The following is a 13,470-nucleotide window of genomic DNA, read 5'->3' on the forward strand; positions in this document are numbered from 1 at the left end:
TTATTTGGCATCTCATAAGCGACAAGCCCCAGAGGGCCAACTCCTTAGCAGGTGTAAATCAGCATTACTCCATTGAGGTCAGCAGCCCAATGCTGATTTACAGCAGCTGAGGCCCTGACGCACAGAATTCAGTGGCACAGGTTGGACCGGGCCGGACTCTTTCGTTGCTGACAGGGTCCCAGTGCAGATGCCTGCTAGTTACCCAGTGTGACTCCATCAAATTCCATTCTGCCGGTGGCCCATGAACTGATCTGCCACCAGCCTGCTGGGAAACTGGACCTCTTTGCTCGGGGACTGGCCAGAGGTAGGAAAATGGATAAGCTCTGATGCGAGTGAAGAGGTTGGGTAGTGTGGGGTGGATCGGAGGGGAAAAGCGAACCGCTCAAGACCCTGGTGTGTTAGTGAGAATTGGGATAGGCTGGGGCTAGATTCCTGTGTCACCTAGAACATCCAGAGGCAAAGGGAAGGGTTCTCCAGCAGCAACTGGCTGCAATGCTGGCAGCTAGAAAGCTGTGGGATCTGGGTCGCTCACTGGCACCCTGAGCCGCTGAGGCCCTCCCCATTAGCACAGGGGGTACCCAGCACCGCTTGGCTTCAAGCCCATCCGTCTCTGAAGCCATTATAAAGAGAATGTTTGGCAAAGCCTCGCCTCAGAGCGGGCCCTGTGCAAATAAACGCGTGAACTGACTGTGTTGCTGGCCTATCGTGAATGTTCTTTGTCTGGAGCCCGCTGGTGGGAGGTATGCCCTGGCACCTGGCAGTTTCAAATCTCTTGATGTGATGCTGGCCCCAGCATCCTGCATGTGAGGGCAGGTGACTGTTCACTGTTGCCTTTCGGTAGCTCAGCAGGCCTTGGGATGTGGGGGTCCAGGGGGAGTGATACCAGCACCACTAACTGGCCATTGAGCAATACTACCCAGGGCAGGTGATGGCACCCTGGGCTGGAAGTAAAGGGGAGACAGTTTCTGGCCTCACAGGGGGACATACTTGGTTCTTGCCAGGATATGCTCTGCATAGGGACAGGTCTAGCTAGATAAGCAGCCCTGCAATGTGGTAAAACAGGGATCTGCACAGTACCAGCATCTTCCTGTCCAGTTAAATCTCTGGGCACAGTAACTTTTTCCCCAGTGTACCTTTTGGAGGCTGGCCTTTTAAATTTAGCAGCGACATTCAACTGCAGCCCTAAAGTAGCCATCTCGCACCTGGTAGCTGCTGGCAGCCTCTCTGGGCGGTGAGGCCCTGTTGTTTCCTCCTCCTTAATACTGAGGAGAAGGCAGGTTTCTCCAGACATTTTACTCCTGGGGGCAGGGGCAGCAGGTATGTATAATTTTTGGTGGTGCCCAGAATGGGTCCAAGTCCTGCCCCCCGTCCAACACCTGCCTAACACTCTGGGAGGGAGTTTGGGTAGGGGAGCGGTGCAGGCACTGGGCAGGAGTTTGGGTTCAGGAGCGGGTTTGGGGTGCAGGCTCTGGGAGGGAGTTTGTGTGTGGGGTGTGTGCTCTGGGCTGGGACAGGGGGTTAGGGTGTAGGAGTGGGTATGGGGGGTGGGCTCTGGGAGGGAGTTTGTGTGCGGGCTCTGGGCTGGGGCAGGGGGTTGGGATGTGGGAGAGGGTGAGGGGTGCAATGCTTACCTTGGGTGGCTCCCAAAAGCAACCTGCACACCCCTCTAGCAACGGCTCCTAGGCTGGGGGGCCAGAGGGTCTCTGTGCGCCACTGGCCACAGGCACCTCCCCTGCAGCTCCCATTGGCTGCAGTTCCCAGCCAATGGGAGCTGCGGAGTCAGTGCTCAGGGCGGGTGCAGTGCATGGTGACTCCCCTCCCACACCCAAGGCCATAGGGCTGTTCCAGCCGCTTCCAGGAGTGGCATGGAGCGAGGCTGGGCAGGAAGCCACCTTAGCCCTGCTGCACTGCTGATGGTGGTGACTGGGGCCCGCTGAGCCCTTTTAAATTGCGTGGGGGTGGCAGGTGGGGCTGGGAGATGCTCTGGGGCAGGCATGCGGGGGCGGCAGGCAGGGCCGGGGGAGAGACCCAGCCCTAAACATTGGTGGAGCCGGGCCCCCGGGCCCTGAATATTCCTGGAGCATGGGCACCACAGGCCCATATAACTCACTGCCCTTGCCTGGGGGAGAGAGTCTTGTGTGTGCAGAGCGGGACCCACAGGCTCTGGGAAGCATCAGAGGGGTGGCCGTGTTAGTCTGGATCTGTAAAAGCGGCAAAGAGTCCTGTGGCACCTTATAGACTAACAGACATAGTGGAGCATGAGCTTTCGTGGGTGAATACCCACTTTGGGGGAGGACTGGGTTTACAGGTGGCCTGATCAGACATACCCATTCCCACAGTAAATTAACCCTGCGCTTGATCACTTCCAGGAGCCAGACTGTGTGCTGGAGCTTGCAGCCAGCAAGGAGTCACTAACCATTGCTCTAAAGTGGGCATGAACCGTGCTTTAAGCCCCTCCAGCTAAAAAGTCACTGTGGGGACAGAGAACGGGCCGGAAAGGGGACTGTCGGTAAAGGCTGAAGGCTGGGGCAGGATGGGCTTTGGAAGAGGCTGGGGGAGTGGGCCTCCTCCCCTTGCCCTTGTGGGGGAGGATGGGCAGAGGGGAGGCTGCTCTCAGGAAGGCAGGTTAGCGTCCCCTTTAGTGCAGTCAGCTCCCATCTCAGTGCTGTGCCGCCTCTGGAGGGGAATCTCTTCATCCTGCTAGCCCAGCGTTTGAGCCGACCCAGGCCTCACACCGTCAGCTCTGTGGAAACCCTGGCAGGATAGTCCATGGAAACTGCTGGCGGTCTGCACCGGGTCAATAGCATTAATCAACACCCCTCTGGGCTATGGCAGCCCTTGACGGATCAGCCTCAGCAGCTCCCGGGGCTGCCTGGTGAGGCTCTGGCCTTTTCTCACTGGTGCTTCTCTGTGAGGCTGGCCCTGGGCTGTGCTTCGTTTACACTGGCATAGGTTGGGTGACCTCTACCAGAGAGACCCCGTACTGCTGCCTTCCCTCCCTTTTACCCTCTTGTGGCTGGGCTTTGCTGCTTTGCCAGACCAGCTGGGCTGAATCAGAAATGCCTTGGAACCTCCTGGCCTGACCCTGGGTGGCAGGGGCAGATCTGTTCCCTTGTCCCACAGGCTCAGATTTGGAAACGGCCACAACCCAGGGCTATGAGAAGCAGCAACTCTTTGTGATTATACTGGGGTGTGTGTGTGTGTTTGTACTGGGGGGAACCTGAGCCGTCTGCTTCCTGGTCACGACCTTCCCATACTCCCACTGCTGGGGAATGGCTCCCTCCACCCCTCCAAACTGTAGTTAGCATAACAAGCCTTCGTTCCTTTCAGCTGTGAGCCCTTTGCGGGAGGGGCTGTGTCTCCCTGTGTGGCTGGACAGGACCCAACACATTGTGGGCCTGAGGCATTTACACCCAGGTAATTCTATGGATGGCAGTGGAGTTACTCCAGATCTACACCCGTGACAGTGCGAGGAGCACCCAGTGCTCTCTCTGGGTGCTCACAACACCCCATTAATGCTGGTCACTCAGCCTGCAGCTTCCAGCCTGGGGAGGCCTCTCCCCTCTAGGGACCTCACAAGCCTGTCTCTGGATAAAGGGCTCCAGCTCCGATCCTGGGCTCCATATGAGGAATTGAAGGGGCTTTCCCCCCACACACAGGGTCAGTGGGAGACCAAGGGGCCGGTGCTGCAGAGAGAGTCCATTGCAAGTGTTAGGCAGCTGGAGAAAGTCCCCTGGTGCAGGCAGGGACTTTGCCCTGGGCTGTGGTCTCCACTAGAGGTGGTCTCCTTGTGCAAACAGCCCGTTAGTTTGGGAGGATGCAATCGAATGGGACTCCTGCCCACCCATGTGGATCCAACTTCACAATAGGGGCCTTACGTGGGCTCCTTGGGGCCGGGGTTGTGTCCGCTTTTTGTGGATGGTGTGAATACTTCAGTGGCGGTCACAGCGGGGAAGGCCTGTCTTGGTGCTCCCTGCTCTGTGTTACTGTGACACCCTGAAGGCAGGTGCCAGATGGGAGTCCCAGGGAGAGGCTGGCATCTGCCAATCTGATTCAATAGGGAGATCTAGACGGGGATCAGGATGTTAAAAAATATGAATGTAAAATGTGCACCTGAGAGACTCTAGCTGGTGCTGAGAATCCAGAGGTTCGGGGGCAGCTTCATCTCTCCTGCAGCTCAGGGGGCACAGACAGGAGTGTTCAGAGAGCTCGGGACATGGATCAGCAAGGGCGAGATCTGTAGACACCCATGTTCCACCATTGGCCCCATACCCACAGGCTTCTCTTTCCAGCAGAAGGAGACAGGAGCTGGCCCAGCTGTAGAGACACTTAACTGCAGGGGGCTCAGACCCCGAGGTACCCCCCTCCCCCAGATACTGAGCATTTTGGGGATGGGCATTTATTCATGTCAGCGTTAAGCCATGTAAATACAGCTCGGGCAGACATAGGGGGTGTGTGTGTGTCTTGGTGTGGGTGTACTGATGGTGTTTGTGGAGTTCCTGTATGCATGTGGCTCAAAGTCATACACACAGATTCCCATACAGAATGTGGGTCTCCGAGTACATATGTTGAGCGTGTATGTAGGCATCTGGGAGCGTGTGCACTTTGCATGTGCCTATATGAGTCTGTCGGCCAGCCTATGTGACTGGCTGTGCGTCTGTGGTTCTCTGTGTGTGGGTTGAGTGTATATGGGTGTGTCTGTGCTTCAGTGTGTTTGTAGCATGGCTCACTGCCTGTAGTTGTGGTGTCTGAATTTGACTCTTTACATAAGAGCGGCCACACTGGGTCAGACCAAAGGTCCATCTAGCCCAGTGTCCTGTCTTCCGACGGTGGCCAATGCCAGCTGCCCCAGAGAGAATGAACAGAACTGGGAATCATCAAGTGACCCATCTCCCATTCCTAACTTCTGGCACATAGAGGCTCGGGACATCATCCCTGCCCATCCTGGCTAATAGCCATTGATGGACCTAGCCTCCATCCTTCCCTTACTCAGAAAAAGCAAGGTTTCAACCAATGCAAAAGCTAGTTTAATAAATGTAAAAGAACAGAGAAGGAAGGATTGGCCCCAATGTGTATGTGTGTTAGAGTGGCCCAGAAAGGTAAATAAGCACCCCTTCCTCCTCCAAAATAGCCCTTGAATTGCCAAGTGCATTTCCCAGTGGTTTAAAGTAAATTCCCAAGGACTGTGGGAGGCTCCAGCCTCTCCTCTCCAGGGGCTTTTGATGGTCTGTAGGGCTCAGGAAAGGGTGGAGAGCTTTGCCCCTTCTGTATTTCCCAGGTCAGATTGGTAGACACCCTGGGGGGCTGTCGCCTTCTGCTGCAGTGTGGGGCATGGGTCACTTGCAGGTTTGAACTAGAGTCAGTGGTGGATTCTCTGTAACTTGACATATTTCAATCAAGATTTGTGGGTGTCAGTAACTGAGTCAGAGGTTATGGGGCTATTCCAGGCTTGGTGGACGGGGTTCTGTGGGCTGCAGTGTGCGGAAGGTCAGACTAGATGATCATGATGAGCCCTTCTGGCCTTAAAGTCTGTGAGCCTATCTGGGGCTTCTTATCAGCCTGTGCCTAAGGCAGCAACAGAGAGAGCACCTGATGGCCTGGCCATTGACCCCCTTGCTGCCCTGGGGCATCCCTTCCTCCTCAGCTCCACGGGATTCTACGGCCAATGAACCCTTGTGTTGGCCCTTGTGATGTGCCTGCCTGACTGTTGAATTGAGATGGAAAGCAACGCTGGCTCCACTTTGGTCCGGGTGCCTCTGGGACCAGCCTCCTCCTCCAGCTCCCTGCTGCAGAGTTCCTTCCACCCAGCCGCCGCAGGATGAGGGCAGCTCCTCTGAGAGGCCCCAGTAAAATATTTAACAGCCACAAGCCGCTCAGCAGCCTGGTTTCTATTTCTGTCTTAAGCAAAAACTAGGTCACCTGCTGCCCTCCCTCCCTCCCAGCGAACCTGCAGGGACTTGGAATGTGACCCTCCGGGATGCAGCACCAGGCCTGAGCTAGGGGTTCTCACCCTATCTCCTGAACCCCAAGCAATTCAGAGAGCCAACCCACAGAGAGAGGTGGCAACTGCAGCAAAAATACCTGTGACCCAGTGCGGTTCTCCGGGGGTTGTGATTGCCTGGAGAACATGGTAGAAGTCCTTGAATAATCTCTCAACTATTCCCTCAACAGTCCAGATCCAAAGCCCATTGACTGCACTGGGAGGTTTTCCATTCGCTTCCCTGAGGTTTGGCTCAAGCCCAGTGACAAAGATCTTGCTAGGGAAGACACGCAGGGCTGGCTGCCTTCATTTGGTACAGGTATGTATTTATTCATTGAGTTTTGTTCACCAATACAGTGAAAAATGGCATTAAAATGTACAATGGGTCATTCTTAGAATGGCATGACCTTTTCTTTTTTTTTCTTTTTTTGCTTTGTTGTCCTCATAAAATGACACAGTATATTATTGAAAAGATGATCGTTTCTCATGCACATCAGACCAGAATAAGCTTTTTAAAAAATTAAATCAAATTAAAGTACAAAATTAAAAACACCCACTCGGAACATCCCCCAAGAAAGAGGAGTCAAATAACCAGCGAGTTATCCAAGCACATTCGTAGCCAGTGCAATCAGATCTTCTAAAGTCATTATGTTTCTGCATGGTCCGTCAATAAAGCCATTAATCACAGTATAAGATTCTTAGATACATTTGTTTACGGGTGTTTTGAGGTGTGCAAAACCCTAACCACAGCCCAGAAGTCCTGTCCAATACTGATATATAGAATTACGAGAACCAACCATTTAAATTCCATTCTTTACACTTATTTTCCTTTCCTATGGGAAAAATATGAACAATCTTTGATGCAGTATTTCAACCTTAGACACTAGCAGATCATTTTTAACAAAGATTCGGATATAAAAATACAAATATGAGGAGTTCTGTTAAAAAGAAGCGTGCCAGAGTGGGATGACCAGTGGCACCAAGATGTGGCACCAGGACCAGGAAGCTCATGCAAAAAAGATGGAGCAAAAATGTCTCTCGACAGCAAAACGATCACTGTCTTTTATATTATAGTCCATCCGGGTCGGAACCTCTGCCTTCCATTCAGCACTGCTGGCTTTGGATTTGCGACCGATCTGCTGGTATTTTGCAAACTGGACAGGGATGAGGTGTGGGGCTGGATGGATGAGTTAGAGAATGGGTGTGGGTCTGAAATACAGCAGGGGGGTGACTGCACGCACAATGAACCTGCTACAGCTAGAGAGGTGTGTGTCTGTGCAGGGGCGAGATACACAGCCACTCGGAGAGAGACAGAGAAAGGTGTAAAGAGCATGGCTACAGGAGCCCTCTTCGAGATGAGACCGCTGGGCGATCCCAAGGGCTCCGCGCTCTCAGGGGAACAGCACCTCGGCATCGTGGCATGGGGAAAGTGTGTGTGGGGGGCTTAGTGGGGCTGGGAAGAAGGGCATGGGAGAGGAGTGGGGGCTGGAATGGACAGCTCCCTGGAAGTGCCGCTGGAATGGACAGCTCCTCAGGAGGGTGCTGGACTGGACAGCTCCCGGGGAGGGCGCTGGAAGTGGCGCTGGAATGGACAGCTCCGCGGGAGGGCGCTGGAAGTGGCGCTGGAATGGACAGCTCCGCGGGAGGGCGCTGGAATGGACAGCTCCCGGGGAGGGCGCTGGAAGTGGCGCTGGAATGGACAGCTCCGCGGGAGGGCGCTGGAAGTGACGCTGGAATGGACAGCTCCGCGGGAGGGCGCTGGAAGTGACGCTGGAATGGACAGCTCCCGGGGAGGGCGCTGGAATGGACAGCTCCCGGGGAGGGCGCTGGAAGTGGCGCTGGAATGGACAGCTCCCCGGGGAGGGCGCTGGAAGTGGCGCTGGAATTGACAGCTCCCCGGGGAGGGCGCTGGAAGTGGCGCTGGACTGGACAGCTCCCGGGGAGGGCGCTGGAATGGACAGCTCCTCAGGAGGGTGCTGGACTGGACAGCTCCCGGGGAGGGCGCTGGAAGTGGCGCTGGAATGGACAGCTCCCCGGGGAGGGCGCTGGAAGTGGCGCTGGAATGGACAGCTCCCCGGGAGGGCGCTGGAAGTGACGCTGGCCCTGGATAGCGCCTCAGTAGCCGGCTCCTCCATTCTGCAGGGAGGGGGGTTGCGAGGGCAGGACGTGGTGCTGAAAAAGATGGCATCTCCGGGGTGGGCACGGCGCCCTGAAAATCTGGACGGGGATGGACGGCCAGCTCCCTTTGTCCCATCGCTCTCGGCTGGATGCTGAGGAGGGTGAGATGGCCCCATCCGTTACCGCCTCGGGCTGGGGTCTGGGTTGGGGGTGGAAGGTGTCGCCAGCAGCCTCATCTCCTTCCTTTGCTTTCCTCGTTGACCACAGTCCAACAAACATGCACGGCCAAAAGTGCTTAAAATCAGTGAACAGAGTCTGCAGCTCAGTGCAGGCGCCTCCTCTGCCGGCTTATACCCCAGAAGGCGACTTGTCTGTCATCCCCTTCAGCACCTCGTCTATTCTATCATCTTCGATCACCACTGCAGGGGGGACAAGCAGACAGTCAGGATCCAGGAGCAGGAGCCCCTAAGCAAGGCTGGGTTGGGCTGGCGGAGATGGTCTCTTGTGGGGCTTAGGCTCGCAGTATTTGCCTCTCCCTATACACCTCCCCCCCCCCCAAGCCAACATCGGCTGGAGAAATCTGCCCCAGGAAAATGGCTCCCGGAGCGAGCCCCTTGCCTGTCCGGCTTGCTGCGGGGGCGCAGGGCGAGCTAAGGTGGTGCCGGCAGGAGCGGGCACAGAGTGCGGCTGGGGGAGCGGGGTGGGGGTGGGGGACGCCCCAGCAGGGACACTGGGAGGGTGGCGCGGACAATGGAGAGCCCTGGGCTTTGGCAGGAGCCGCTCTCTGGCATGTGCGATGACAGAGCCCGGCCCGATCCCTCCAGGGGAACGCGGGTGGTGGTGGTGGGGTTCTCCGTTCCCTTTCCCCGAGCCTGGGGAGACCCTTCCCCACTGCGGATCCGGATGGAGGGGCGGGGGGGGGGTGTCCAGAGCCACTCCTGCCACGGGGGAAGGCAGGGGGCGCTTACCTCTCTTGGCCCTGCCGATCTGCCCCAGCTTGGGGGGCCGCTTGGCCTGGTTGCCCCCGAAGAAGGAGTTGGTGTCCTGGAGCCGGCAGCTGAAGGAGATCTCGCTGACTTCGGAGTCGGTGCCGAAGCGGGCCACCTTCTCCTCGCTGTAGGGGAGGATCTCAGACATGCTGGCGGCGGCCGGGGTCCTGCGGGGCGGCCGGAGAGCGCGATCCGGCAGCGGAGCCGGGCGGGCGGGCTGGCGAGGGAGTGCGGAGCGCTGCAGCCTGCCGAGGTGTCTGTGCGCTGGGGCTGGGGCAGCCCTACATCATAAAGGAAACCCAGGCGGAAGAATGAAGTCATGCATCCGGGGCTGGTGCGCTGAGGCCCCTGCTCTGGAAGGTCCTCCCCCCGGCCCTCCCCCAGCTCCCCCCCCCCGTCCCAGCCCTCCCCCCCCGCCCCCGGCTGCGCGGGGGGAAGGGAGGAGGGTGACATCAAGAGGCAAGAGCGGAATGACAATGAGATTGCAGCAAAAGCGGAGGGGAGGCATCCGGGGTCCCTGCCTCTCCCCCCCGCCCGGCGCTCCCGGGGCTGGTCTCTCTGTGCCCCCCCCGGGCAGCTACACACACTCCCCAGGGCCGGGGTGGGGGAGGCTGCTTCAGCCAGACACCTGAGGGCTCCCTGCCTGCCCCCCCTCTGTATCTTCCCCCCCCGTGCCTCTCCCGGCCCGTTCCTCCCCCTCTGTGTCTTTCCCTGCCCTTCCCCCCCCGTAACCCCCCTGTTCCTCCCCCCTGTGTCTTCCCTCCACCCCGTGCCTCTGTTGGCCCTTTTCTGCCCCTCTGTGTCTTTCCCTGCCCTTCCCCCCCCGTAACCCCCCTGTTCCTTCCCCCTGTGTCTTCCCTCCACCCCGTGCCTCTGTTGGCCCTTTTCTGCCCCTCTGTGTCTTTCCCTGCCCGTCCTCCCCCTGTATCCCACCCCGTTCCTCCCCCTCTGTGTCTCCCCCCCCCCCAGTGTCTCCCCTCGGCTCTTTCTTCCCTGTCTGTATCTTCCCTGCCTCCCCCGGCGCTTTCCTTCCCTCTCTGTGTTCCCCCCCGCGTGCCTCCCCTGGCTCTTTCCTGCCCCCTCTGTGTCTCCCCCACCCCCCTTGCCTCCCCTGGCCCTTTCCTCCCCCCTCTGGATCTCCCCCCGTGCCTCCCCCTGCCCTTTCCTGCCCCCTCTGTGTCTCCCCAACCCCACATGCCTCCCCTCGGCCCTTTCCTCCCCCCTCTGTGCCTCCCCCAGCGGTTTCCTGCCCCTCTGTGTCTCCCCCACTCCCTCTTGTCTCCCCCTGCCCTTTCCTCCCCTCTTTGTGTGTCTCCCCCCGGCCCTGCCCCAGGTTTTGTCTCTCTCTTCCCCCTCCCCCATTGTCGATCTTTCTCTCCTGACAACAAAGCCTGTATTTTTAAAAAATGCCCCCTCTTATTCCTTTTCCATACCAACTTCCCGGCCCCAGCCCCCACCCCCATGTCCTAGGCACAGGTCCTCCACCAGCCTTCACCTTCCCCAGGAGCCTGTTAGTAACATCTTCAAAAGCAACCCCCACCCATCCTCCTAAGTGGCTCCTGGTGCTGCTTAAAGTTGCAAATTAGCTTCCCTAACAACCCCTGCTCTCAGATTGAGGGGTGGGGTGAAACACCTGCTTCTGGCCTGAAAGTCTCCCTGCCTGGTCTCTGCTGCAAGGTGAGGTTGTGTGTGTGTGTCTCCCTCTCTCTGTGTGTTAATATCGGTGGTGACTGCTTCACCCAGACAGCATTAGCATCAGTTTAGCTAGTGCCAAGGATGTGAATGGTGATTAACCAATTGTGGCAGTGATGCAAAGGCCCATATGCTGCTCTTTAACGCACGCATGCTTCCAGCTCATGGAAGTGGCATGCTGTGTCTACAGTTGTTTTGCAGCTCCTCAGAGCTTCAAGCCCTGAAGGCTAAGGCCTTGCCTATACTGGGGCTATTGGTTCTGGTGTAGATTGTACTGTACCAGTGGAGTATGGAGCATGGACTGGTGCAGCTTATCCTGTGAGTGTGAGTCGCCTCCCGAAGAGCCATGCACAGAAAGGACCCTCTGCACTAGGTACCATGCAGAGAGAGAAAGGGCTAGTTCTCTGTAATACTATCTCCCTTCTCCATCTCCTAGGGTCAATACTGGGGAGGTGGGATAGAGATTGGATGGGCTAGGGAAGCAGTCCCCAGACATGTTCTTGGCATGACCCCATTTTTCTCACCTGTATGGCTTCCCATGCCCCCAGATGGCATGGAGGATGCCACTTAAAAATGGCAGCCTCCCTGCAGCGTGACCTCACACGCACTGTACGTGCAAGGTCATGTTGCACGGAGGAGGCCATTTTGCTTTAGAAAATGGCCTCCTCCTTCTCCTCACAGTGTGACGTCACACGCATACAGTGAGTATGAGGTCACGCTGCACGGAGGGCACCATTTTGTTGAGCAAAATACCACTCTCCATCTGGCATGACCTCACACAAATGGGGTGGGGGATGTGAGGTCACACTGTGTGGAGGAGGCCATTTTGTAAAATGGCCTCCTCCACAACCCCACCTGCTGATGGAGTGAGCCCACTTGGGGTTGTGACCGTTTGGGAACCACTAGATTATGGGAAGGAGTGGGCAGGCCAGGGGAGGGGGAGATACACCCCCTCTCCCCTACTCTTTGAGAAACCAACTGTAGGCTAGTGCAACAAGAAATAGCTGCTCAGAAACGTGTCTGTTCTGAGGACAAGACAACTAGCCTGTTGAACGTGCCGCTTACAGGGGCACTGAGGGAAAGATGGCATGCCTTCAAGAGAAGGGAATCTATCCGCGGCAGAAGCCAGGGGCTCTCGGTTACACCAATAGCAGTCAGGAGTCGCTCCCTTGAACCCCAGTACAAAACCAATGCAAGTGAGGAGAGAACCACGTCCCGGGTGGGCTGGACCTTTACAGTGATGAAATGAGGGTCATCCAGACCCTACAGGCATGGGTTACAAAACCCTATGTATAAGAGCATGGAAAACCAGGCTGAGATACGTACACATTTGTAGTTCTGGGAGTACAGAGCGAGCCTAGGCTATTGAGATGATTGAGCTATAAAATATGGGATGGAGTCCATCACGGGAGAGCTTTCCTCCAAGGTGAAACGCACCCCCCCGGCAGAATGCCAAGGGTCGGTGCATCAGTTATGTCCCTGTGTAAACCTTTAACATGAGGTTTAAGTGGCTTCTAAGGCCCTGGCCTAAGGTTGAATTTCACCCTTCGGGAACTCTGATACAGGTAGGTCAGAGCTGGGGGAGGGGGCTGCAGGCAGGAGGGTGGGGGTATGGGAGAGCGCTAGGAATGGGGTATCAGACAAGAGAAGGGAAGAGAGCAGCAAATAATTCACCGATCCAGAATCGATCACTTGGGCTGTGTGATCGGAAAGCCTCACATCCATGGTGTTTCTGCTTCCTGTCTGGATGGATGAAACTGTCGTAAGCAGGAGAAAGGGAATCAAAGAGATTTCACAGTGGAGGCAGAAGTGTTTCCTGTGCGAAGAGAGTCACATAGAGTTTAAGGGCAGAAGGAGGCCACCAGAGCATCAAGTATGACCACAGGCCACGAGACCACAGGCACCCCTACACCCAGCCGAGCAATCAGAATTAGACCAAAGTGTTACTGCCTGCAGAAGAGTAAACTGTGTGTGCCATGGGCATCTAATGTTTGATTCCAAGGGAAGAACCACTACTGGCAGGATTCGCCCCAAATCTTTCTATTTCTAGGGCACCTCTCACCATAGCACACAGCCCATCTGCCACAGGTCAGCATCAAGGCAGGCCCTTGTCTCTGCAAACTCCTCCTGCCTTTGGCATTAACTGTGGGTTTCATATGCAAGACGGTCCTTTGTCCATATGTCCGTGCTGGGGTTTCTCCTGGACTGTGGAGCATACACAGAGCTTTCTCTTTCCCAGGGGCTCACAATTCTTCTTTGCCATGCAAAAGGCAATAGGGCCTGTCCACGCAGCATAACTGCAGACAGTTTAGAGGTAAAGCAGCAGAACTATAGAAAACCAAGGGTGAAGCTGATCTGCATTCAGGAACCCTGCACAAGGGCCTCTGAGATACTTAGGACCATGTGAACTGAGTGTACAGGACCGTGCCTTCGCCCTAAAGGCATGATTTAATGAGAGTTACGCTTCTGGATCTGAGGGTAGAACTGAGACCTAAGTTTATTTCATCCACCTTTGTATAGCAGGGAAAATGCATATAGGGCAGGCCAACATATATAGTCAGACCAACTGGTGAGGGGGCATGGAATACAAGGTTAAAATGGCCTCAAGGGGGTTGGCTGTTGCTCCAGAGCGCTTCACACATCTTGGTCTCCCATCACTGGCTCTAGGTACTATGCTGATTGGAAGGTTTT

At 56.3% G+C, this 13,470-nt stretch overlaps 1 protein-coding gene across 1 annotated transcript; it reads right to left on the reverse strand.

Annotated features, from left to right (window-relative positions):
• Window positions 1–6,263: 6,263 nt before the first annotated feature.
• Window positions 6,264–9,406, reverse strand: CAMK2N2 (calcium/calmodulin dependent protein kinase II inhibitor 2). Its single transcript, XM_084639150.1, has 2 exons — window positions 9,067–9,406; window positions 6,264–8,517 (listed from the first exon to the last, which is right to left on the reverse strand). Exons 1-2 carry the CDS (start codon window positions 9,233–9,235, stop codon window positions 8,447–8,449), a joined length of 240 nt encoding a protein of 79 aa, XP_084495276.1. The 5' UTR covers window positions 9,236–9,406; the 3' UTR covers window positions 6,264–8,446.
• Window positions 9,407–13,470: the final 4,064 nt, after the last annotated feature.

Source organism: Lepidochelys olivacea (assembly GCF_965140295.1).
Source record: "Lepidochelys olivacea isolate rLepOli2 genome assembly, chromosome: 9".
In the NCBI taxonomy this organism is placed as follows: Eukaryota; Metazoa; Chordata; order Testudines; family Cheloniidae; genus Lepidochelys; species Lepidochelys olivacea.

Coding starts and splice junctions, on each gene's coding strand:
- CAMK2N2 (XM_084639150.1), bottom strand. CDS start 9,235: ATGTCTGAGATCCTCCCCTACAGCGAGGAGAAGGTGGCCCGCTTCGGC. Junction 8,518..9,066: donor GATCGGCAGGGCCAAGAGAG/GTAAGCGCCCCC, acceptor TCCCCCCTGCAG/TGGTGATCGAAGATGATAGA.